Raw genomic sequence first — 27,171 nt, 5'->3', positions numbered from 1 at the left:
ATCACTGAGTTTGTGGAAGAGAACGAAGACTGGACGGAATATGTGAAAATGTTGGGACACTTTTTCTTGGCAAATGGAATCATAGATGAGGCTAAACAGCGCTCTATTCTCTTTAGTGTGTGTGGGGCTAAAACCTACAAGCTAATGAGGAATTTGGCTACACCACGGAGACCGGGAGAAATTCCTTTTGGGGATCTAGTTGCTCTCGTTCAGACTCACCACAATCCAAAGCCATCAGTGATTGTCCAGAGGTTCAAGTTTAACTGCCATTTTCAGAAAACAGGTCAGTCTGTTGCTAACTTTGTTGCTGAATTACGTGAACTCTCTGAACATTGTGAGTTTGGGGCTATGTTAGAGGACATGCTCCGTGACAGATTAGTCTGTGGCATTAATGAGGACAGCATACAGCGTTGGTTGCTGGGGGAAGCCACACTGACTTTCAAGAGAGCATTGGAACTATCTCAAGGGATGGAGATGGCCGCTAGTAATGTGAAAAATATTCAAAAGGCCAACAGTGAAAGTTGTGCAGTGCATCAGGTGACAAAAGAGGTGGCAGGAAAAAGGGGGAAAAGCAGTGGAATGTTTCAGATGTAGAGGGACACATTATGGTAACAACTGTAAGTTCATGGAGACTGTCTGTCACAATTGCAACAAAAAGGGACATTTAGCAAAAAAATGCAGGGGTCCTAGGAGCAAGCCAGAGGGTGGGCGGACTGGGCTGGGCAAGTTCACAGCACCAAAGCCTCAGTCAGCAGCGCACCACCTAGAGAGCACAGAGGAGGAGGAAGAGCATTGTTCCTACAACATGTTTAATGTGAGGGAGCCGCGCGCAGAGCCTATCTATGCTACAGTGGAGGTAGATGGAAAGCAGATGAAGATGGAGGTTGACACGGGGGCCTCTGCCTCTGTCATAAGTGAGGAAACCTACAAACAAAAATGGGGCTCAAGACAGGTTTCTGCCCTCAAACCGGCAGGGATCAGACTGTGTACGTACACCGGGGAGACCATACCATTGCTGGGGGCTCTAGAGGTGGACATTGCATACAACAGCCAGGAAGCGAGAGCATGGCTCCTGGTGGTGAAAGGGAATGGGCCTAGTTTACTAGGGCGTGACTGGCTAAACAAAATACAACTGAGCTGGGGTGAGATAAAACACACCCGAGTGACTGAGGATGTCATTTAAAAGTACCCAGAGATTTTCAAAGATGAACTGGGCACACTGCAGGGCACTGCAGTTAAGCTGTTCGTGGATCCTCAGGCCGAGCCTCGCTTTTTCAAGCCCAGGACAGTGCCTTACGCCATGAAAAAGAAAGTGGAAGATGAGTTGGAGCGGCTGCAGGAAGCAAACGTCATTACTCCCGTTCAGTTCTCCCGCTGGGCAGCTCCTATCGTTCCCGTTCTGAAAAGTGACGGCACGGTGCGTATATGTGGGGACTACAAACTCACCATCAACAGGGCCTCTAAGCTAGACACTTACCCGCTGCCATGAGTGGAGGACTTGTTCGCGACACTGGCAGGAGGCAAGACGTTCTCAAAGCTTGACATGAGTCACGCCTACCAACAGCTCCTCCTGGACGAGGACTCAAAAGAGTATGTCACAGTGAACACGCACAAAGGCTTGTTCAGGTACAACCGCTTGGTTTTCGGAGTGGCGCCCAGCCCAGCAATTTTCCAGAGGACAATGGACAATCTGCTGCAGGGGATCCCTCATGTAGCAGTGTACCTGGATGACATCCTGGTTACAGGGGAGACGGAGGAGGAGCACCTCCACCATCTGGACCAGGTCTTAAAGAGATTCTCTGAGGCAGGGCTGCGCCTGAAGTGTAGCAAGTGCACATTCCAAGCACAGAGTATGACATACCTAGGTCACAAGATCACAGCGCAGGGTCTGTGTCCTGTGGAGGACAAAGTCAGGGCAATCAAGGATGCTCCAAACCCCAAGAATGGGTCAGAGCTCAGGTCGTTCCTGGACATGGTGAACTACTATGGTAAGTTCCTCCCGGAGCTGTCGACAGTGTTGGCTCCACTTCATCAGTTGCTCCACAAAGACTGTAAATGGAAGTGGGGGCCAGCACAAGAGAAAGCTTTCAAGGAAGTGAAAGCACTACTACAATCAGCACAACTTCTGGTTCATTTTGACCAAGACAAAGAGATCATCCTGTCATGTGACGCCTCACCCTATTGCGTCGGGGCAGTACTCGCTCATCAGATGGAGGACGGGTCAGAGAGACCCATTGGATTCGCATCACGTACGCTGACGAGTGCTGAGAAGGGTTATTCACAGTTAGACAAGGAAGGTCTGGCCATAGTCTTTGCTGTGAAACGTTTCCATCAGTACCTCTATGGTTGTCATTTCACCATATGCACTGACCACAAACCACTGATGAGCCTTTTTAGTGAATCAAGATGCATTCCGCCCATGGCTTCAGCAAGGTTACAGCGCTGGGCCCTGACACTGTCAGCTTACCAGTACACGATAGTGTATAGAGCGGGGAAGGACAATGCAAATGCAGACGCGCTCAGCCGTCTCCCGCTACCAGAGATGCCTGCCACAACTGTAGTGCCTCCCGGGACAATTTTCCTAATGGAGAGATTGTCAAACTCACCTGTGAATGCCAAACAGATCAAACAGTGGACAGACCGGGATCCTATCCTGTCCCAAGTGAAAAGATTCCTGATGCAGGGTTGGCCTCCTGTCATAGAGGATGATGGACTAAGACCTTATGCAAAGCGCAAAACTGAGCTGAGTGTGCAGGATGGCTGCATACTCTGGGGGTCCAGAGTGGTTGTTCCACCCCCTGGCCGTGCACAAGTCATGGATGAGGTCCATGAGGCTCACCCGGGTGCCTCCCGGATGAAAAGTTTAGCCAGATCTTACATCTGGTGGCCTAACATGGATCAGGAGGTAGAAGACAAAGTTAAATCATGTTCTGAGTGCCAGATCAACCAGAAGATGGCGCCGCCCACGCCACTACATCTGTGGGAGTGGCCTGACTGCCCATGGTCCAGGCTGCATATAGATTTTGCAGGCCCTTTTATGGGTCACATGTTCCTTGTCATGGTGGACGCACACTCCAAGTGGCTGGAGGCGCACATCATGAGCAACATCACAGCAACCACAACCATCGAAAAGCTTCGGCAGGTGTTTTCAACCCATGGTCTGCCGGACTCTCTGGTGTCCGACAACGCAACAACGTTTACCTGTGACTTGTTCCAAGAATTCATGCGGAGAAACGGGATCCGCCATGTCCGCAGCGCCCCGTTTCACCCGGCCTCAAACGGCTTAGCGGAGCGGGCTGTGCAGACACTGAAAGAGGGGCTCAAAAGGATGACTGGGGGAACCATCACAACTAAGCTCTCTCGGTTCTTGTTCCAGTACCGCATCACGCCACAAACAACAACAGGACAGGCTCCAGCGGTGATGTTAATGGGCAGAAAGCCAAAAGCTCACCTGGATCTACTGCGTCCGAACATCAGAGCACGAGTGGAACGGAAGCAGGAGAAACAAAAAGAGAGACATGACCACCATGCAAGGGAGAGACAGTTAAAACCCAATGACACTGTCTACATCCGCAACTTCACAAGGAGCCAACGCTGGTTGCCAGGTATCATTCTGAGTCAGAGTGGTCCCGTCTCCTTTGTGGTCAAACTGACTGATGGGCGAGTAATGCGCAGACACCAGGACCATCTCCGCCTGCGCTATGATAAAGACAAGACCATGTTTTCAGACGGAACAGCTGTGGGTGGTAGTATACAAGTTGAAACCCCACAGGAAACAGCATCTGAGGAACAGGGGCATTCAGTGGTTTCAGCAGAGGGTGATGGACATTCTCTCACAAACACCCAACCCGCTCCTGTGCCCTCAGACCCAGCTCCACTGGGACACGCCTTACCTGTGTCTCGTAGCACACCAGGAGTACTGCGCAGATCACAGCGTAGTCACAAGCCTCCTTAAAGACTAACTCTGTAGTTGAGACTGAGAGACTCGTGGTGTTAGTGTTTGTTAGGAGCAGCAGACCTAGTAGAAAAGAAATAAGGACTGTCATTTTGTTGTTGTTGTTTTATTTACATTTACGGTAACACCAGCAGAAGTTCTACAGTGTGGTGTAGTAAAGAAAAGAAAACACTGATGTGGTTTACTTGTTAACCTTATGTTTTCCTTACAGGGGGGATTTCAATTGTGGGGTAGAAGTGTTATAGTGTGGACACTATATAAATTATGACATGGTTATTATTAGTATTGACCGTGACCTTTCCCTTTTGATGATGTCATCACTAAGAGTGAGTTCTGTGCAATGTGATTCTACCACCGGTTGAGTGGGCTATATAGTTCTGCTATATTTGTACTGTTTGTACCTGGCAATACACCTTTATGTTTGGGTTGAAAGTAAAGGAAAGTAATATCGAAATGCGTGTGGGCATTCTTTGTCAAGTTACTACAGATGTGTTACTAATTTTAAGGTTGAATTTGACATTAGTTAGTTAATAAAAAAGGTTATATTAAATGAATTGTGTTTGGTTGACAACGCAACCAAATATCAACATTTAATGGATCTGTATTTACTGCTTGGATAGTTCCATCTGAGCCTCTGGCTTAATCCCACTCTAACTGGTTGAGTTGGAGACGTGAATCCAACATATAATTTGTTATTGACAAGTTAATAGGATATTTATTGTATTTCAGAAAAGATATTGAATTGTGTTTGGTTGTTAAGATTTAATACCATTTGTGCCATTGACTTAGTCTGGCTTGAAGTCCAGGCACCAGTCTGAAATTACATTTTTGCATCTACCTATCAATTTTGAGATTTGTTGGTATCTTGGTCCATTAATACTAATATTAGTATTTTCAAAAAGTGTAAAATGTTAAAAAAAACTTAATGAAAATATATATTTTGATCACACGGACTGGGAAATGTTCCAGGCAGCCTCAGAGAATAATATTGATTCATATGCTGATTCGGTGAGTGGGTTTATAAGGAACTGCACTGGAGATATTGTACCCACAGTGACTATTAAAACCTACCCTAACCAGAAACTGTGGCTAGATGGCGGTATTCTCGCAAAAGTGCGAACCACCGCATTTAACCATGGAAAGACGACTGGGAATATGGCCGAATACAAACAGCGTAGTTATTCCTTCCACAAGGCAATCAAACAAGCGAAATGTCGGTATAGGGACAAAGTAGAGTCGCAATTCAAAGGCTCAGACACAAGATGTCTGTGGCAGGGTCCACAGGCAATCATGGACTACAAAAAGAAAACCAGCCAGGTCACGGACACCGACGTCTTGCTTCCAGACAAACTTAACACCTTTGCCTGCTTTGAGGATAATACAGTGCCACCGACGTGGCCCCGCTACCAATGACTGCGGGCCCTCCCTCTCCTTCTCCGTGACTGACGTGAGTAAGACATTTAAACGTGTTAACACTCGCAAGGATACCGGCCCAGACCGCATCCCTAGCCGCGTCCTCAGGGCATGCACAGACCAGCCGGCTGGTGTGTTTACGGACATATTCAATCTCTCCCAATCCCAATCTGCTGTCCCCACATGCTTCAAGATGGTCACTATTGTTCCTGTACCCAAGAAGGCAAAGATAACTGAACTAAATGACTATCACCACGTAGCACTCACTTCTGTCATCATGAAGTGCTTTGAGAGACTAATCAAGGATAATATCACCTCCACCTTACCTTCCACCCTAGAACCACTTCAATTTGCATATCGCCCCAATAAGTCCACAGACGATGCAATCACCATCTGTGACGACCCTCCCACTCTGTCTGCTGTATTTTCTCTCTTTGCTCTTGTTCCTCATTAGGATGCCAGTGGGCGGAGTTGGAAGGGTCGTCAGCTAGATGGGAAACACCTGGGCTCGGGTGTGTCCCAGGATAAAGACAACTCTTCCACAGTCATTGGGGAGACTCTCTCCACGCAGACACCTTGTTGATTTTGGTTGTGTAGTTTTGTGGCTTTTTGGTTATTTGCTTTGGCACCTTTCAACACCCTGCATTATTACATTCAGGTATGCAAAACACTCACTTACATTACTGATTACACATGCCATTGTTAATTACTTAGTTACTTTATTTAATAAATATATATTTTTGTTACTCCTTGTCTCCACGTTGTCTCCCTTTTGTTGCGAACTCTGAGCCGGTTCGTAACAAGTGGGAGCTCATCCGGGATTTTGAACGGATTGTGTTTGGGAGAAAACGTGGAGGTATGTTAAATTCCGTAGGTACTTTGTTTGTATATTTTGTTAGTTTGAGTTTGGTGCTCAGTACTGGTTGCTTTTTGTTTGGTTTGTGTGCTGGGTTGGAGAGTACATTGGTTAGTTTCCAGGTCCTGCCTAGCCTGAAAACGCTTGTTCTACTCGCTGTGGTAACATTGGTCTGAGGAGGTGAGTGCAATCAGCTGTGTACCTCGGTGGGAGATTTGGGTAGGGTAGTGAAACTTACTACCCGGAGCTATAGCCTTTTTCCCCTGATAGGCTTAGCGACGTGTTTCATTTTGGAATATGTTGGGCATTGTTAATGTTTGTTATTTTTGTGTGGTGTCTGTGGACTGAGCAGTTGTCTCGGGAGCACATCCGTGGCTTGGTGGAATCTACCAGCGTGCTGGGGGGTTACTTCCTTGCCAGCGGGCTACAGTGCATAATTACCCACCGCAAATCTGCATGAAGACTAGGGTTGAGTTATTGTAGGTTTTGGGGAAGCTCCATATCTCATCTCTTTTCTGTGGTGCCAGTGTGATTGTTATTTCTCTTATTGTGGTCTGGTGTGCTCAGAGGGGTTGAGTGAGAATTATTATTTATTTTTTTCTCTCTCTCACTATGACGTCTAATGTAGACGAGTTCATTCGCTTTCCATCAGAGGAACTGTTAGACTTATGTACTAAAGAACAGCTGTTGAAGGTTGCTGAACACTACAAGGTTGAAATTAGTGACAAACGTCTAAAAAATTCTATTAGGTTAATATTGAAGGCCAATCTGATGGAGAGTGGTATTCTTGACGTTACCACTGGGGCAGCCTCTGCTGAGGACTCGCCTTCTCCCCGATATGTCACAATTACCGCTCCATCGGTTAGTCCTAGTAGTCTTCTTTTTGAACAGCAGAAAGAGCTGCTTCTGTTACAGCTAGAGCACGATCGTGAGAAGCTAGAGCATGATCGTGTAAAATATGAGAAGGAATTGGAATTTAAACAGGATATGGAGCGTGCTGATCGGGTAAAATATGAGAAGGAATTGGAATTTAAACAGGATATGGAGCGTGCTAAAATCAAGCTGCAACAAGAGCGACTAGAGTTGGTTAGGGAAGGAAAGCTCTCAGGAGAGAGTTTGCTCTGGGAAAGTGACGCAGATTTACTTAGGAATCGTTCCTCTTTTGGTCGTGCCCCGGACACATTTGACATTGTTGGGAATTTACAGTTGTTGCCTCAGTTTAATGAAAGGGACCCTGAGACATTCTTTTCGTTGTTTGAGCGTGTTGCTGACGCTAGGAGTTGGCCTGATTCTGACCGCACTTTAATGTTGCAGTGTGTGCTGACTGGTAAAGCGCAGGAAGCATATTCAGCTCTTAGTGTAGCCGACAGTGTCAGTTATGATAAGGTTAAAACGGCGGTGTTACAGATTTACGAATTGGTTCCTGAGGCTTACCGCCAACGATTTAGAACTTTAGAAAGGGATGATAAGCAGACTCATGTTGAGTTTGCGCGAAAATTATCTTCACAGTTTAATCGCTGGTGTTCCGCCTCTGCGGTTATGACTTTTCAAGGGCTGTGTGATCTGATTATGCTAGAGCAATTTAAGGACACAATCCCTGATCATATAGCGACGTATATTAACGAACGAAAAGTAAAGACTGTCGCTGAAGCTGCGGTTTTGGCAGACGAATATGTGTTGACTCACAAAAGTGTTTTTGTAGAACCCCGTACTTGGAGTGAGTGGGGGCGTTCGGATAGATTTGGGCCTCGCTCACAGAGATACTCTGGTTCACGGGCAGAGTTTTATTCAACTAGGGTTGAGCATGACTCCCGTGGTAAAACTGACTTTGGTCAAGAGTGTCACTACTGTCAAGGCTCAGGTCATTGGAAAAACGAATGTCCGGTTCTCAGGTCTAGGGGTAAATTCAGTACGTGTGCTAACGTTAAATCTAGGCCTACGGCGTTAGCTGCGTCTGTTCCACATCAGTTTACTCCTGAAACATTGTCTCAGGCCCAGGGCCATGTGAAAGTTCATATTGACCCAGGCTATTTACCTTTCGTTACGGAGGGTTTTGTGTCTATGTTAGGAAGTAAGAACCTAGTGCCAGTGAAGATCCTACAAGACACAGGTGCCTCGGAATCGTTTGTGTTGGAATCTGTGTTACCCTTCTCTGCTGAGACTGATTCTGGGAATAGTGTTCTAATTAGGGGAATAGGTTTGAACAATCTGTCAGTTCCATTGCATAAACTGATATTGGATTGTGGACTGGTGAAAGGTGAGGTTGTTGTGGGGGTGCGTCCTTCGTTGCCTATTGAGGGTATCGACGTTATCCTTGGGAATAACTTGGCTGGTGAGTGTGTGTGGCCTGTCGTGTTTCCATCTCTAGTGGTTTCCACTAAACCGTCAATTGTAGGGATTCCTGATGAGAGTGCGCAGAGGTTCCCAGCAGTGTTCTCTGCGGGTGCAGTGACGCGGTCTATGAGCCATGGTGACCTGGTCCCTGCTCCGGTAAATGAGAATACCACAAAGAAGTCTCTCACTGTTTTCCCTGTTATTCCGTTGTCTGTACTCCGCTCCGATCTAAACAATGCGCCACGGACTGACCCCACATTAGAAGAGTTGTGTGACCAAATTGTGCCTGTGGAACAGTTGGGAGATGTCGCACATGGTTATTTTCTCCAAGAGGATGTTCTGATGAGAAAGTGGGTGTCTATAGAGGATGGTAAACCTGTTCGTTTGGCTGATAACGTTACTTCCCTTGGTTCTTTTAATGCTAGGTCTGTGCATGAGGAAAAAAATGTTCCTGGTCCCGATGATTGCATACTGCAGGGTAGATTGAAAAATTCTGAGACACTGGATATTTTGGATAGCCCTTTTACTCAGCTACCTGTTGATGGGCGGAAAGAGCTGGTTGGTCTGATTCGGAAAATTCCAGGTTTGTTTTCTGTGACACCTACACGTACAAACTTGATAGAGCATGATATTGACATTGGAGATGCTGACCCCATTCGTCAGCGGTTCTATAGAGTCTCTGTAGAGAAACTGCGTTGTCTGGATGCTGAGGTCAGGTACATGCTGGAGAGTAAGATAGCAGAGCCTTCTTTCTCCAGTTGGGCTTCTCCCTGTATCTTGGTCAGTAAACCGGATGGAACGGACCACCGTAAGGTAAACGGAGTCACTAAGCCGGATTAATTTCCTCTTCCTCAGATGGAGGACTGCGTTGATCAAGTCGGCGCAGTTAAGTTTGTGAGCAAATTTGACCTGTTATTGTGCTATTGGCAGGTGCCACTGACGAGTAGGGCACATGACATTTTTGCCTTTATTACACCCTCTGGTCTGTACTCGTATTCGGTTATGAGTTTAGTGTCTATGAATCATTGGAGTGACTATGAATCGTTGGGAAATGACAACCGTTGAGTTGTGACTGAACAGTTGGGAGATGTTGTTTGCATTTGTAGCTGATGTGGTCTCTTGTGCGCCCTGTTCCTGAGTGTTATGTGACTGACCATTGTTTGGTTTTGTCATGTTCTAACTTTCCTGTCTGTTCCCTCCTGGTCTTGTGTTCTCCTTTCCTCTTAAATGTTGCTTCCTGTACACAAAGGTTGCTGAGGTCTGGGGAGAAGGAGGTTGGCTGGGGCAAGTGGAAGGTGAACATGTAACCTCTCGTAAATTTGGGACGCAGAGGCCTGTGTCAATTTGGGACGCAGAGGCTGGTACGTTGTTCCGGGGCCCTTGTTGGTCCCCGGTTTTATGGGGGGGGGGGGGGGGGGTGTGACGACCCTCCCACTCTGTCTGCTGTATTTTCTCTCTTTGCTCTTGTTCCTCATTAGGATGCCAGTGGGCGGAGTTGGAAGGGTCGTCAGCTAGATGGGAAACACCTGGGCTCGGGTGTGTCCCAGGATAAAGACAACTCTTCCACAGTCATTGGGGAGACTCTCTCCACGCAGACACCTTGTTGATTTTGGTTGTGTAGTTTTGTGGCTTTTTGGTTATTTGCTTTGGCACCTTTCAACACCCTGCATTATTACATTCAGGTATGCAAAACACTCACTTACACTACTGATTACTGATTACACATGCCATTGTTAATTACTTAGTTACTTTATTTAATAAATATATATTTTTGTTACTCCTTGTCTCCACGTTGTCTCCCTTTTGTTGCGAACTCTGAGCCGGTTCGTAACACATCACACTGCCCTATCCCATCTGGACAAGAGAAATACCTATGTAAGAATGCTGTTCATTGACTACAGCTCAGTATTCAACAGCATAGTACCCTCCAAGCTCATCATTAAGCTTGAGGCCCTGGGTCTCAACCCTGCCCTGTGCAATTTGGTCCTGGACTTTCTGACGGGCCGCCCCCAGGTGGTGAAGGTAGGAAACATCTCCACAACGCTGATCCTTAATACTGGGGCCCCACAAGGGTGCGTGCTCAGCCCCCTCCTGTACTCCATGTTCACCCATGACTGCGTGGCCATGCACGCCTCCAGCTCAATCATCAAGTTTGCAGACAACACAACAGGTGTGGGCTTGATTTACAACAATGACTAGACAACCTACATGGAGGGCACTCGGAGTGTGGTGTCAGGAAAACCACCTCTCACTCAACATTAACAAAACAAAAGAAATGATTGTGGACTTCAGGAAACAGCAGAGGGAGCACCCCCTATCCACAACAATGGGACAGCAGTGAAGGTGGAAAGTTTTAATTTCCTTGTAATACACATCACGGACAAACTGATCCACCCACACAGACAGTGTTGTGAAGATGGTGAAACAGCGCCTCTTCAACCTCAAGAGGCTGAAGAAATTTGTCTTGTCACCTAAAACCCTCAAACTTTTACAGATGCACAATCGAGAGCATCCTGTCGGGCTGTATCACCACCTGCCACGGCAACTGCCCCGCCCACAACTGCAAGGCTCTCCAGGGGTGGTGCGGTCTGCACAACACATCACCAGGGGCAAACTACCTGCGCTCCAGCACCTGATGTCACAGGAAGGCCAAAAAGATCAAGGACAACAACCACCCGAGCCACTGCCTGTTCACTCCGTTAAAATCCAGAAGGTGAGGTGAGTACAGGTGCGTCAAAGCTGGGACCGAGAGACTGAAAAACAGCTTCTATCTCAAGGCCATCAGACTGTTAAACAGCCATCACTAACACAGAGAGGCTGCTGCCTACATGGAGACTTGAAATCATTGGCCACTTTAATAAATGGATCACTAGACACTTTAATAATGCCACTTTAATAATGCTTACATATCTGGCATTACCTATCTCATATGTATATACTGTATTTTATACCATCTATTGCGTCTTGCCTATGCCGCTCATCCATATACTTAAATGTATATATTCTTATTCCATCCCTTTACTTAGATGTGTGTGTATTAGGTAGTTGTTGTGGAATTGTTAGATTACTGTTAGATTTTACTCCACTGTCAAAACTAGAAGCACAAGCATTTTGCTACACTTGCAATAACATCTGCTAACCGTGTGTATGTGACCAATAAAATGTTATTTGATTTGATTTAAATACATTTTCCAGGCTTGTCAAGAGGAAATTGTTGATATGCTGACAATTTCTTACTCTAGATAACATTTTATTTAGAAAATTGCAAAAATAAAAATCATATGTTTGGTATTACATTTTTTATTTTATTGAACCTTTATTTAACTAGGTAAGTCAGTTAAGAACAAATTGTTATTTACAACTGGCCGTGATTGGTAGTCCCATAGGGCAGCTCACAATTGGCCCAGTGTCGTCCAGGTCTCGCCGATGTGGACCATCATTGTAAATAAGAATTTATTCTTAAATGACTTGCCTAGTTAAAAAAAGGTTAAATAAAAAAAAAGGGTTAGGGTTAGCTAACCAATCACCATCCTTTCATTTTTGCCTTAAGTAACCTTCCGTCTTATGTAACCATACCAAACATAACATATCATACTAATTGTAGTGTCCCAGATTTACGTTTACAATGGTACGTCTAGTCTACGAGACCAGGCTGGTTGGATTTACCTCTCCATCTCAATCAAAAATCTTAAAGCATAGGACAAAATTAAATGAAATCACACTTTAAATTCACTTTAAATAACGTTTGATTTGATTTAGTCCTATTCTCTAAATGCGATGTTTGCTTCAGACGGAGACAAATTTAACATATAAATTATTAATTTGTAAAAAAAAATGGAATTAAAGTCAGACTAAGTTAATGGCACAGATGAAACTATCCAACTAGAAGATACATCTCCTTCAAATATTGATATTTGGTTGTGTTGACAAACAAACACAATTCAATAGCATTCCATTTGAAATCAACCATCTTGAAACCCTAGGCCTATACTGTATGTACTGTCTATTTTAGTTTAATCCTGGTTTTAATTGAAACAGTTTTTTTTAGTTAAGTGGAGATCTCTCAATAATCATTCTGACAGTAAGTAGGGCTGGGCTTGGTTAAAACCCTGGATGGGAGACCAAAGGGTAGCTGTAGACACAGTTAAAGTCGGAAGTTTACAAACACTTAAGTTGGAGTCATTAAAACTTGTTTTTCAACCACTCCACAAATTTCTGGTTATTAACAAACTGTAGTTTTGGCAAGTCGGTTAGGACATCTACTTTGTGCATGACACAAGTATTTTTTCGAACAATTGTTAACAGACAGATTATTTCACTTATAATTCACTGTATCACAATTACAGTGGGTCAGAAATGTACGTACTGTGCCTTTAAAATGTTTGGAAAATTCCAGAAAATGATGTCTTGGCTTTAGACGCTTCTGATAGGCTAATTGACATAATTTGAGTCAATTGGAGGTGTACCTGTGGATGTATTTCAAGGCCTACCTGCAAACTCAGTGCCTCTTTGCTTGACATCATGGGAAAATCGCCAAGACCCCATAAAAAGAATTGTAGACCTCCATAAGTCTGTTACATCATTGGAAGCAATTTCCAAACGTCTGAAGGTACCACGTTCATCTGTACAAACAATAGTATGCAAGTATAAACACCATGGGACCACGCAGCCGTCATACTGCTCAGGAAGGAGACGCGGTCTGTCTCCTAGAGATGAAAGTACTTTGGTGCGAATAGTGCAAATCAATCCCAGAACAACAGCAAAGGACCTTGTGAAGATGCTGGAGGAAACAGGTACAAAAGTATCTATATCCACCATAAAACGAGTCCTATATCGACATAGCCTGAAAGGCTGCTCAGCAAGGAAGAAGCCACTGCTCCAAAACCACCGTAAAAAAGCCAGACTACGGTTTGCAACTGCACATGGGGACAATGATCGTACTTTTTGGAGAAATGTCCTCTGGTCTGATGAAACAAAATAGAACTCTTTGGCCATAATGACCATCATTATGTTTGGAGGAAAAAGGGGGAGGCTTGCAAGCCGAAGAACACCATCCCAACCGTGAAGCACGGGGGTGGCAGCATCATGTTGTGGGGGTGCTTTGCTGCACGAGGGACTGGTGCACAAAATAGGATGCATCATGAGGAAGGAAAATTATGTGGATATATTGAAGCAACATCTCAAGACATCAGTTAGGAAGTTAAAGCTTGGTCGCAAATGGGTCTTCCAAATGGACAATGACCCTAAGCATACTTCCAAAGTTGTGGCAAAATGGCTTAAGGACAACAAAGTCAAGGTATTGGAGTGGCCATCACAAAGCCTTGACCTCAATCCTATAGAACATTTGTGGGCAGAACTGAAAACGCGTGTGCGAGCAAGGAGGCCTACAAACCTGACTCTATTACACCAGCTCTATCAGGATGAATGGGCCAAAATTCACCCAACTTATTGTGGGAAGTTTGGAAGTCTACCCGAAACGTTTGACCCAAGTTAAACAATTTAAAGGCAATGCTACCAAATACTAATTGAGTGTATGTAAACTTCTGACCCACTGGGAATGTGATGAAAGAAATAAAAGCTGAAATATATAATTCTCTCTACTATTATTCTGACATTTCACATTCTTAAAATAAAGTGGTGATCCTAACTGACGTAAGACAGGGAATTGTTACTAGGATTAAATGTCAGGAATTGTAAAAAAAAACTGAGTTTTTATGTAATTGGCTAAGGTGTATGTAAACATCCGACTTCAACTGTAGATCCATTTTCCAGTAGGAGGTTCTTGTTTTTTTTCCTCATTGTGGATATATAACGTTTAAGATATTATGTTGTTTGTACAAATTCAACGCATTTTATACAAGGTTTGTCTATGTTGAAATTTGGTTACCATGATGACGTAATCCTGTGGTTGAAATTTAACTCTCAAAACAACAGTTGATGACTTTCAAAATCTAATGTATTTTCTATCTAGATTCCACGTCACAATATCTTGACAAATTATGTTGAAACAACATTGATTCAAACAGTTTGTGCCCAGTGGGAGCCCTCTAAAATCCCCAAAACTCGCACAAACAAAAGTGTAAGTAAAAAGATGTAATCAGATACTTCTCAGGATTTGTTTTAAGGGCTTTTCAGCATCTGTGAGAATATTAGCAGGTCAATCATCAAACGTCATGAATAAACAGCACTTGTATCACAAAGCCTTTTGTTTATGAACTAGATGATTTGAAAGTAGTAGTCTCAGAACCCATCATTCATCTGACAGATGTACAGCCCTCTTTGTGTCTATTGTAAGTCACCCCTTTTCATTTAACCCATTTAGATTGAATAGGGAATGGGAATAAAAAGGGACTCTGATTGATCGTTTTTGTAGGCTACAATACAGTTGATCTAATTGCTCTCCATAAATCTAATCCAGTGGTTCATTTAACATAGTAGTTCACTAATTCATTCTTTCACAGTAGATCAAAATGCTTTTGAGAGGCAAATTCTAAAGCAAAACTGAATTGAAAATAAGTTTGTATTCAAACATTCTCATTACATACAGTAATAACAGTATTTTTCCTTTGCTGATCTCAATGTCAAATGTAAGGTATGGAAATGTATTGCTTGTCTTAAAACCACTTCGCAAAAATAGGCAAACTTATTTTCACAGCCCAGTAATGGATTGAGAAATATATTGGATGCTTACGTACATTATGTCTCCTGATACTGTGGTATTGCACTGAGACTGTGTCCAATACACTACTTGATGTTTAATCAAATTATGCTTTAATTTGTCCTTGGCCAATCTACAAATTGATCCTCTGCCACCTGAAAATTAAGTTGCTCTTTGTTTGATTAAATATCAATCTGACTAAACAAATAATTTCAGGAGCCCGCCACAGTTCCTCTATGGCTTTCAAAAGCTTATTTCACATCGTGCCTCAGTTTTCCTTCCATTAATGAAATTTGCAGCCAGGGACCTATGTTAGATTGCAATACGTATATTGAGTTTATATACTTCAGATGAACTGTAAGTCTCATTTTCTTATCAAACTCATATTGATGACTACAAAGGGAAGCACAGCCGAGAGCTGCCCAGTGACACGAGCCTTCCAGACGAGCTAAAATACTTATATGCTAGCTTCAAGGCAAAAAACACTGAAACATGCATGAGAGCACCAGCTGTTCTGGACGACTATGTGATCACGATCTCTGCAGCCAATTTGAGTAAGACCATTAAACAGGTCAACATTCACAAGGTCGCAGGGCCAGATGGATTACCAGGATTTGTACTGCGAGCAAGCGCTGACCAACTGGCAAGTGTCTTCATTGACATTTTCAACCTATCCCTGTCCGAGTCTGTAATACCAACATGTTTTAAGCAGACCACCATAGTCCCTGTTCCCAAGAACACTAAGGTAACCTGCCTAAATTAATACCGACCCGTAGCACTCACATCTGTAGCCATGAAGTGCTTTGAAAGGCTGGTCATGGCTCACATCAACACCATTATCCCAGAATCCCTAGACCCACTACAATTTGCATACCGCCCTAACAGATCCAGATGATGCAATCTCTACTGCACTCCACACTGCCCTTTCCCACCTGGACAAAAGGAACACCTATGTGAGAATGCTATTCATTGACTGCAGCTCAGTGTTCAACACCATAGTGCCCTCAAAGCTCATCACTAAGTTAAGGACCCTGGGACTAAACACCTCACTCTGCAACTGGATCCTGGACTTCCTGACGGGCCGCCCCTAGGTGGTAAGGGTAGGTAACAACACATTCGCCACGCTGATCCTCAACACAAGGGCCCCTCAGGGGTGTGTGCTCAGTTCCCTCCTGTAGTCCCTGTTCACTCATGACTGCACAGCCAGGCATGACTCCAACACCATCATTAAGTTTGCCGATGACACAACAGTGGTAGGCCTGATCACCGACAATAACGAGACAGCATGATCCTAAAAAGGTTTTACAGCTGCACCATCGAGAGCATCCTGACTGCTTGCATCACTGTCTGGTATGGCAACTGCTCTGCCTCAGACTGCAAGGCACTACAGAGGGTAGTGCGTACGGCCCAGTACATCACTGGGGCCAAGGATCCTACCATCCAGGACCTCTATACAAGGCGGTGTCAGAGGAATGCCCTAAAAATTGTCAAAGAGTTCAGCCACCCTAGTCACAGACTGTTCTCTCTGCTACCACACTGCAAGAAGTACCGGAGCGCCAAGTCTAAGTCCAAGAGGCTTTTAAGCAGCTTCTACCCCCAAGCCATAAAACTCCTGAACATCTAATCAAATTGCTACCCAGACTATTTGCATTGCCCACCCCCCTCTTTTACGCCGCTGCTACTCTCTGTTATTATCTGTGCATAGTCACTTTAATAACTCTACCACATGTACATATTACCTCAATTACCTCGACTAACCAGTGCCCCCACACATTGACTCTGTACCGGTACCCCCTGTATATGGTCTCGCTATTGTTATTTTACTGCTGCTCTATAACTACTTGTTACTTTTATTTCTTATTCTTATTCATATTTTTTTAACTGCATTGTTGGTTAGGGGCTTGTAAGTAAGCATTTCACTGTAAGGTCTACACCTGTTGTATTCGGTGCATGTAACTAATAACATTTCATTTCATGTCAGTGTGTTGAGTTGTTACCAAGCTCACTGTTTAAGACTCCATGAATCAATAGTTACGGGGGGCACAGAAAAGCTCATTTGATTACATACCTATGTAGTGGAACTGATGGCTTTTAGTACAGCATGAAATGGGTCACTCAGCAACATCATTAAGAATAGAGGGAGACATACAAAAATATTTGGGTGAGAACACAGACAGAGTGCAACGGTAGACTAGAAGGAAAAGACAAGAAAAATGTTTTAATTCAAGATGGATCTCCCTAAATGAAAATCACCTCATTAAATGCATTCTGAGGAAGACATTGACTTATTACCTCCACACGCTCATTGTTCAATGGTATTTAGGGCTTGATTCAATCTGTATCGCTGAAGTTAAACGTTATAGCGCGATTTAAATTGAAAGGTAATTTCCGATTGAACCGACGTATGCAGCGTTTACAGTGAATGCAATCTCCGCCAATGCAGGAACATTGCCTTTACATTTCTATTGCAGTGTAGCGCAGCTCTTCAGTGCTTTGTATTGAATTGACATGCTAACTGGGAATTAGAACAGATCATATGAGCAGAGCTCAGCATCATTTTGCATACCTTGGGGTTTGTGGGTAACAAATGTTTTTAAGGTACACAGAGCCCTCATAAAGTACAGAGTTGTGGGAGACGTGTTGTGAATTTCAAGAATGGCTCACTCCCTTTCTTCTTAATTGGCATAGATGTGTCTTATTGCCAGGCACCTCTCCCTCTGCCAGTTCACCCTGCGCTCTGCTCTGCTCTGGGTGAGGCGTCCGCAGCACATTGCCTGTCTTGCTGATGAGATATTCAGGCTGAAGCTGGAAGTCCCCAGGGTAACCACTGACAGCTGCCTGCTTCCAGCAGCCTACATCCTCCCTCTGTTTTGCAGTAGAACTTCTGCTCTGAAAGTTTCCTTTCTCCCAAAATGTAACATCTGACGGATATTATGTCAGTAGTATGGATGATGAGATTCCTAATAATGATGATGGTGTGTGATAAGTATGAATTGAAGAGGTTAGCTAAGGTAATAAAAGACATTGTTGTCATAGGTATCGTTATTGTCATCATTATGGTCATCGCCATCACCATCATCATCATTATCTTCCTTCAAATTCATAAAAGTGACTTCAACCTGTTAGTTGTTGTTCCAGCACTTCAGCTATTTTTGTAAATCTCTCAGTCCGAATCAGCTCGTGTTCATGCTTTATTAATCTCTGTCAGTAGGTAAGGGTTATTATCTCTCTCTAAAGATACTTCCCACTGAGCAAAACAGAGCCCTGTTTTATTTACTCCCATTCACGACACTCTTGCCTCACTTCTCAATTTAATCAAGGAATGCTGCTATCTAATTTACATTCTGCTCATGACCGAAAAAGATTCCCTTACACATTATGTTTTGGAATGCTTATAGTTGTTTTGGTTGTTTGTGTTGTTTTGTGCACTGATGCAGGCTGTCTGTGTCTCCGCTGAGGCCCTCTGAGTTCTGCATTTTCCACATGGTTTGAGTGCGTCTCAACCATGACTGTCTGCTACACACCTGAGTGCTAATTGAAATGAGGAGAGCGGCTCACTAATTGAACTGCTCTAGCGCTAATGCGATGACGAATAATCAGCACCTGCCGCAGCAAGTCTACTGTGCCAGATGTGGCTGCCAGCCGATGAGGGGGAGAGAGGGACAGACTACACACTTACATAGTGACACAATATAACAATCACAAAAACTCTGAACAAATGTGAAACATGGACAATACAAGGGCATAGAGGAAGGACAAGTGAACAGGGTACAAAGATAATTTTCAGAAAACAACTGAATAGCATTGTCAATTCAACCAGTGTCTGCTGTATTAAATACTGTATGTGCAATGAATTGTCAATTTGAAAAATAAAGGAGGCTATATTGTACAGAACAGAAAGTATTCTAACAAATTGGGAGGGCTCTTTCTAACATTGCAAAATATTTAAATTCATATCAAATCTGAATACAAACAATTATTATACAGCTTTCAGCATAATGTTAATGAGGTATATAGATGAGTAATTACCAGTGAAGTGTTCTTAGTCTGTCTCCTGCAGCATCATGTGTGACCTTGTGTTAACCGGGGCCCCTGGCAGCCTTGTTTGCCTGTCAGGGTGAGAAACAGCAATCAGCGCTCCCTGATTTAGCTAAATGTGATTTGAGTGGACCTGTAGCTACAGACTAATCAGGCCCACATGCTGTTTCCCATTAGACTGACTGTGAATGCACTCTCTGACTGCCCAGGAAGAGCCCCTCTCTCCCACTCTACATAACTCTGTACTCGGTCAGTAGCTAATCTGGGATGAGAATTGGCAATGCCATATATAGTTTATTTTTCTAATGTAGTAGAAGATCAAGAATGAAATACATTTTAACATTGTTTATTTTATTCTTATTAAACACAATAATGGATGCTATTTGATGCTTGAGCCTATTATACAATTTTGTAAATGGCATATTCAGTCCCATTTGCAAGAGAAGTTGTACAATATATTCAAGAGAATAATGCATCTCTCTCGCTCTCTGAGGTACTGTATATTTGCAGCTGACTCCTAAAAGCCATTAGAATAGTTTAATGAGACACAGTACATAGAATGCTCTAGAAGCTGCAGTTGAAATTGGATTTAAATGTCAACTTTGTAATGAGAAAATTGGTTGAAGTTATCCACAAGGCATTCAGCTTAAATAAAAAGTTATAGTTAAATTCTACAACCCGTTTGTGTCAGAATTGAGTTTCAACTCTTTGAAGAGTGAATGTAAAATAAGATAGAAGTAACAAGGAGACAGGAGAAGAGCGGTGGTGGTTTTTGCTGAAAGATGTGTGGAATACAAATGTTGTTGAGTCAGGCAGGCAGTATTTTGAATACCAGTGGTGCATGCAGGAATTCATCATCTCATTTCTGGTAAATATGTATTTTCTCCTCACTCACATGACAACCTGCTGTCATCCGAAGTCCTTCATCAACAAGTACCATACACATGGGAGGAGATGGACTAAGGAAGAGGGGTGATGGTAGCATTTGGAATGACCCCCACTGACTAGGAAGGACACACATTGGGGGGTGTAAGAGCGTAGAGAGAAGAGGAATTGGCGACTGGCTTCCACCGGTACTTGTACGGTAGCTTCATTAGGAAGTCCATCATGAGTCCCAACAGAAGTGTGCGTCCGAGCTAATTACTCCATCCAGCATGGGCAAGGAATTAGACAAATGTTGTGACTTTGGCACAACTGACAGCATGCAGCGTGAGATAACAAAACGAAACCTACCAGAGAACAGGTTTCCAAGTAAGCTTCCAATGTTTAACTCCATAGGAACTATGAATGGGAGTTTTCATCCAATGATTTCTCAGTTCAAATATGTAAGACCTTATATATCTACTTGATCAACACAGCAGAATAATTTCCTTAGGACAAGATATAGGTCAAAGGAGGATGTGCGATGTTTGTAGAGTGTCAGAGGTTTCAAATAGAAATGAATAGCTAAACTGTAGCAGCAGGGAAACCATTACTGTTCACCAATAACCTGTTATTTCAAGGAGGCATAAATAATGAATGTGTACAGTATGATAGCTAGATGTGATATTAAACCTTGGTCACATCATCTGAGAAGGAGACCTAAATATAGCCAGGAAGCTGGCTGGGAGACCAGTGTTACCAGTGGATGACGGGACAGTGACATTAGCAAGGGACAGGGCTTAATTAAAGGAGAACTGCACCTTCTGATTTGGCCTTGTTTCTTGGCTTGCTCCTGAAGAAATGCAGGCAGCCAATAACAGAAGTCAAACGCACATTCGCTTTTGGGTGTGGTTTGATGTGGGTGTGTCTTTGCCACCACCAAGACACACCCATCTGTCAGAACCTTGCCCCCACTCAATAACAAGAAACACACCTCCTGAAGGTTGAGTTAAATAACTTTAGGCAGATGCCGGAAGAAGTTTTGAATAGGTCGGTAGCCTACAGAGTAATATAAGAAGAATGCAATTGCTGAATTGATGTACAGTGCATTCAGAAAGAATTCAGACCCCTTCCATTTTTTCCACATTGTTACATTACAGCCTTACTCTGAAATGTATGAAATAAAACATTTCCTCACAAATCTACACACGATACTGCATAATAACAAAGCAAAAAAGGTTTTTAGAAATTGTAGCAAATGTATGAGAAATAAAAACCGAAATACATTATTTACATGAGTATTCAGACTCTTCGCTATGAGACTCGAAATTGACCTCAGGTGCATCCTGTTTCCATTGATCATCCTCGAGATGTTTCTACAACTTGATTGAAGTCCACCTGTGGTATATTCAATTGATTGGACATGATTTGGAAAGGCACACAACTGTCTATATAAGGTCCCACAGTTGACATCAGAGCAAAAACCTAGCTATGGGGCCGAAGGAATTATCCGTATCTGGTGAAGGGTACCAAAACAATTCTGAATCATTGAAGGTCCCCAAGAACACAGCGGCATCCATCATTCTTAAATGGAAGAAGTTTGGAACCACCAAGACTCTTCCTAGAGCTGAGTAATCAGGGGAAAAGGGTCTTGGTCAGGGAGGTGACCAAGAACCCAATGGTCACTCTGACAGAGCTCCAGAGTTCCTCTGTGGAGATGGGAGAACCTTCCAGATTGTTAACCATCTCTGCAGCACTCCACCAAATCAGGCCTTTATGGTAGAGTGGCCAGACGGAAGCCACTCCTCAGTAAAAGGCACATGACAGCCCGCTTGGAGTTTGCCAAAAGGCACCTAAAGACTCTCTGGTCTGATGAAACCAAGATTGAACACTTTGGCCTGAATGCCACATGATGTGACAAGTGCCAAGCTTGTAGGGCCATACCCAACAAGACTCAAGGCTGTAATCTCTGCCAAAGTACTTCAACAAAGTACTGAGTAAAGGGTTGGAGTACTTACAGTATGTAAATGTAAAATTTCATTTTATTATTTGTATTTTTTTCAGAAAACCTGTTTTTGCTTGGTCATTATGGGTTATTGTGTGTTAGCATAACGCTGTAATGTAACAAAATGTGGAAAAAGTTAACGGGTCAATATTTTCCCATTGAACTGTTTACTGTACTTCCATAACTTTTTCAACTGGTACCAGGGAATCTTCAGATGAGTCTTGTAAGGCCTGTGGGCATCCTAGAGCAAAACACGTGCACATGTTCGTCAGAGTCTCATCTTTACACAGAGGGGTCATATTAGTGTGTAGCCCAAATGGTTCGGACGCTACAGACAGAAGTTGGCATATAGGGTGTACCGACTTCAGATGAGTCCCAAGACGCGAACACCATCATGTTCGCAAGAGTCTCCTCTTTCCATAGAGGGGATTGTAGGGCAAACCGTTTGGATGCTACAGACGATTTTGTGAGAAGAATGATTTTCGGGATGTTTCATGGTCTGACAAACATCGCTCTAGCTCTGGATGCGGTGGATTGAAATGCATCCAATGCAGATATCTGTACCTTAAATTGGCAGATTTTTAATGGGGATTTTTTTATTATGCTAATTCCATTTCCCCGGAGGTGCCGACATCGACCTGTTATAGGGCCAGATGCCCAATTGAAGGGGAATTATACTCAGAAATCAAAATGTGTTGGTTTTCTTCCAGACCTAAAAATGATTTGATTTAATCACTGACATGGACGCAGAACATCCAATTTCGTTGTTTCTTTATGAACAATTGTTATTTTTGAGTAAAAAAAGAAAGACATCTAAAACTAGGAAAAATAAACCTGAGAAAACATAAAACACAATTTTGCAAAAACAAAATCGCTGATTTTATAACCATTATCTTACCAGGTATATTGACAGAAAACATGGTGTACTACTTTCTCTTGTACACTAAGGACCCAGGGAAGAGTTTCAGGGGAGAGGAGAAAAGAAGAATGTGCCTATTTGAAAGTTAGAAAATAATGAGTAGCTTGCGATATGTTAAAATGTTAGCTCTGATGCTACAAAAAGGTTGGAGACCCTGTTTTCTACATAGAAGAGCATCGGAAATCCCAGGACATATTGTCTCTAATACTGTATTAAGCTCACATATTTGCTGTCACAAACTCCACACAGTTGTCACTGACCAGTTGGATATTAATTTCTCACTGAGCAAACCATTTCTGTAACTACTGCATTCTTATAAATGCATTTTTTTATCAGGTTATTGCTTGGTGGACCATATTTTTTTTATTGACATGAGTCAATAAAACTCATGTACGCAAAAGTTTATGTAATATTTTGACTAAGTTTTGGGCTGAAATCATTTCACATTAAAATCACTTTTTCATGACAAAATGTTTTAGGCAGTTCAGACAATTTATATTGATAGAATTGCTATTAACAATGAAAATGTGGCACACCGTCAAAAAAACATGGAAAGCATTCTTGAGCAGCTCCTACTCCGTTTAAGGGCTTTTTCATCAGTATTTATCGGCGATTGAAATCCATGTAATGACACCCTTTTTCTATGATGTATGTATGGAAAATAAAACATTTATGGAGGACCAGAAACCCTGATGCAAAAACGTTGAGTCCATCACTGGTGTACTCCCTATCCTAAGGTAGTGTGGGCTTTTCTTTTCATTTGTTAATTTGTATGTTGTAAGGAAAATCCAGTGGGTGTCCATGGTGGGTGTCTGTTAAGACCTTACTCGAGTTGCTTGGTCCGCACCCAGTAGGCACAACGTAACAACATAACAAAATGTGGGCTCATCCGGGATCCTATTTCCCATTAGTATGTTAGTCGCTCTAATCACCTACTCTGAAGCTCTATCTGTCACTGACAACCAACATAAGGGTTTATAAGATTGGGTGAAATCAGTTTGGAAAAAAATACTTTGATTGGAAGCATTTGGGGAAAAACATACTTGGGAAATATTCGATAAATGGGCAAAGGTGAATTTGATAATCATCATTACAAAGCATTATGATATCAGTATGACAGCTGCCCATCCAAAATCAGAAGTCAAAGAGCTGCTCGATGCTGCTTTGGTGGAGAAGAAAATTCTCCCGGAGAGAAAGACTGATGAAAAGGAAGTCCTCCCAGAGGGACAGTTTGATGAAGAGGGTGCTACCGGTAGTAGGGTAAACCCCTATGATATGCAACTGTAGGAGTTAGAACAAAAGGCAAAATTGGAGCAACAGAAATTTGTGTTTGAGTACAGACTTTAACAAGAAGAACATGCAGCCAAACAATAAGAACAAAAGCATTCCATGCCATTCAATTAAAAGGAAGTGGGTCTGGTAGCATGCCAAAGAGATAGATCTGGAAGTACTCCAGATGCAGTCATGCAATCCTGCACCCTCAAAAGTGTTTGACATGTCCTTGTACTGTCTTTCAACAAAAAAAAGAGCTGGACTTCTAGACCGCTGTGTCACTCGGGAATAAGGTACTGCATCTCAGTGCTAGAGGTGTCACTACAGACCCTGGTTTGATTCCAGGCTGTATCACAACCGGCCGTGATTGGGAGTCCCATAGGGCAGTGCACAATTGGACCAGCGTCATCTGGATTAAGGTTTGGCCAGGGTAGGCCGTCATTGTAAATAAGAATAATCTGTTTGAGGGGATTGCCACGTCCCTAAAATGTTGACTGCTCCTCAAGTGTTGTTGTGGGAAAAGCTCAGAATGTGTACGGCTCTTTATCTCTTGAACTGAGTTCAAATTATGACATTGTTGAAGCAGCTATTTTTCGGGCTTACGAGTAGGTCCAGAGGCATACACACAAGGGAACAACCATGTCTTTTTGATTGGTGGTGTTCTTCGCAAGGACCTTGAGGGTTTAAAGACACTCATGCTACTTGAACAGTTCAAGCGTGGCCTTCATTAACAAGCACAAGGATCTCACTCCTGAGAAAGCTGCAGTCCTTGCAGATGAATGTGTTGACACATATAGTAAAACTACCTTCACAAACAAGGCCCCAAGTAGTTATCTCTACACAAAAAGCAATCCAGCAAGGCCCAGCAGTTTAAGTTTTAAATCTCTGTTTGGGACTGGTTTATCTTATGAACAAGATTTTGGATAACATTTGTATGAACCCCTTTGTTTCAGACGGGATTGTGCCTCTGCAGCGTGGTGATGCTGTTAAACAGCCTGTGAAGATACTGCGGGACACTGGGGCAGCCCAGTCCCTCATTTTGGAAGGTGTTTTGCCATTGCCTGACAGTTCAGCAGCTGGTTAGTGTTAGTCCAAGGCATAGAGATGGACTGCATGGAAGTTCCTTTGTATAATATGGAACTCAAGTCTTATCTTGTTTCTGGTCCCGTGGTCATTGAAGTGAGGCCTAGTATACCTGTGAAGGGGGGTCTCATTCATTTGCAGGTTTGCATTTGTCATGAATCATGCCCTGGAGGCAGCGCTGTAGAGTGCACTATAAACAAATATTGTGCTAGTTGTACTTAAAATAGGCAATTATTTGCATCAGCTTTTGAGTATTCCAACATGATGTATTCTTATGTACAATACACTTAGTTTGTGAAACATCAAAAGTTGTCAGGTTCGTCGTAGGAAGAAGACCAAAGCGCAGCGTGGGTATCGTTCCACATCTTTTATTTTAATGTGAAACTTTGCAAAACAAACAATAAACTACAAACAAAACACAAACCGTGACGAAAGAGGTGCAACATGCGCCAACTCAAAATAATCTCCCACAAACACAGGTGGGAAAAACTACTAAATATGATCCCCAATTAGAGACAACGATGACCAGCTGCCTCTAATTGGGATCATACAAAAATCCCAACATAGAAAAAAGAAACTAGAACTAAATAAACCCCCCCAGTCACACCCTGACCTGCTCTACCATAGAAAATAAGACCTCACTATGGTCAGGACGTGACAAACACTATAAGTCCTGCATCTAAAAAAAAAAAAATGGCTTGGATCCAACTTAATTTATCAATTCCAAAACTGTTATTCTTCATTACATCCACTTCATATTTTTGATTACCTACTTTAAGTGATCATGTCTTATTGTTTAACATTTTTGAATATTAGCCATTTTCATCCACTTTCACAGGCAATGTTGAGCACTATGCTCAATCCACTAGCAGTAGCCTAAGTGGAGATAGCTACAAGCATTGTATGATGCTGCATTTGCCTCAGTTTCCCCCCACTCAATCACAACAAACAAACTTCCCGCAGCTTGAGTTCAATAACTACAGGCAGATGTACGGTGAGATGCCGGAGGAAGCGTTAAATAAGTCAGTAGCCTACAGAGTAACATGAAAAGAATGCAATTGATGAATTTATGTAGATATTCTAAACTAAGTGTTTTGATAACTTTCAAATGTAGTAACAGGTCCATGATAGTATTATGTAAAGGATAGTTTATTCTATAGAAGCAGTGTTCTGATAATATAACAATGTGAACCTTTTATCTTTCATTGTCATTCCCTGCCGATACAGATACTGTGCCTAACGGTATTTTGTCTGGTGGTAATGGGGCTACCTTGGCAAACAAAGCAGTGGTCATACCTTCCTGTGAAATGTCCTGGATACAATAGGAGTTCCCTGATCTTAGTGCAGAATACACAGGCTTCCTCCCTCCCCATCTTGACTGATAGCATTCAATTCAATAATAAAGACAATACAAGTAAAAGTTGTCCCGTAAAATGTTTATGTTGAGTGCCAGGCCTCTCTCCTGTCTGTCAGTCTGGACTTTATCACATCATCTTGCAAGTCTCCACGTGCTGGCTCCGAAAGTATTCAGACTTTTTAAATATTTCGTTATAGCCTTATTCTAAAATGGATTAAGTAGTTTCTCTCTCATCAACCTATACCCCATAATGACAAAGCAAAAACAGGTTTTTAGAAATTTTTGCAAAATATGACTCACCACCTGGATTCGGTTTTATGTGGCAAAATTTGAAAGTGTTTTTTACATTGGATAAAAGTAGAGACTCAGAACTACAAAATGGTATGTCATACACTGCATTTGAGTAACAATGGGAAAGTA

At 42.9% G+C, this 27,171-nt stretch overlaps 1 protein-coding gene across 1 annotated transcript; it reads left to right on the top strand.

Moving 5' to 3' along the window:
• The first annotated feature begins 2,036 nt into the window (after positions 1-2,036).
• On the top strand, positions 2,037-18,683 carry LOC115193041 (uncharacterized protein K02A2.6-like). The gene is made up of 3 exons (XM_029752028.1): positions 2,037-3,738; positions 17,922-18,036; positions 18,654-18,683. The coding sequence occupies exons 1-3, from the start codon at positions 2,210-2,212 to the stop codon at positions 18,681-18,683; spliced, it is 1,674 nt and encodes a 557-aa protein (XP_029607888.1). The 5' UTR covers positions 2,037-2,209.
• The last annotated feature ends 8,488 nt before the right edge of the window (positions 18,684-27,171 follow it).

The sequence above is a fragment of the Salmo trutta genome, chromosome 4 (genome assembly GCF_901001165.1).
Source record: "Salmo trutta chromosome 4, fSalTru1.1, whole genome shotgun sequence".
Taxonomy (NCBI): Eukaryota; Metazoa; Chordata; class Actinopteri; order Salmoniformes; family Salmonidae; genus Salmo; species Salmo trutta.
The sequence above is the reverse complement of the archived record's forward strand: the minus strand, read 5'-3'. Positions and strand labels throughout refer to the sequence as shown.

What these genes read in the sequence shown, in the direction of transcription:
- LOC115193041 (XM_029752028.1), top strand. Translation starts at nt 2,210, where the DNA reads ATGGAGGACGGGTCAGAGAGACCCATTGGATTCGCATCACGTACGCTG. An exon ending in ATGTTTTCAGACGGAACAGC is followed by an intron (nt 3,739 to 17,921) that starts TGTGGGTGGTAG and finishes TCTTATTGCCAG; the next exon opens with GCACCTCTCCCTCTGCCAGT. An exon ending in TGAAGCTGGAAGTCCCCAGG is followed by an intron (nt 18,037 to 18,653) that starts GTAACCACTGAC and finishes GCACTGATGCAG; the next exon opens with GCTGTCTGTGTCTCCGCTGA.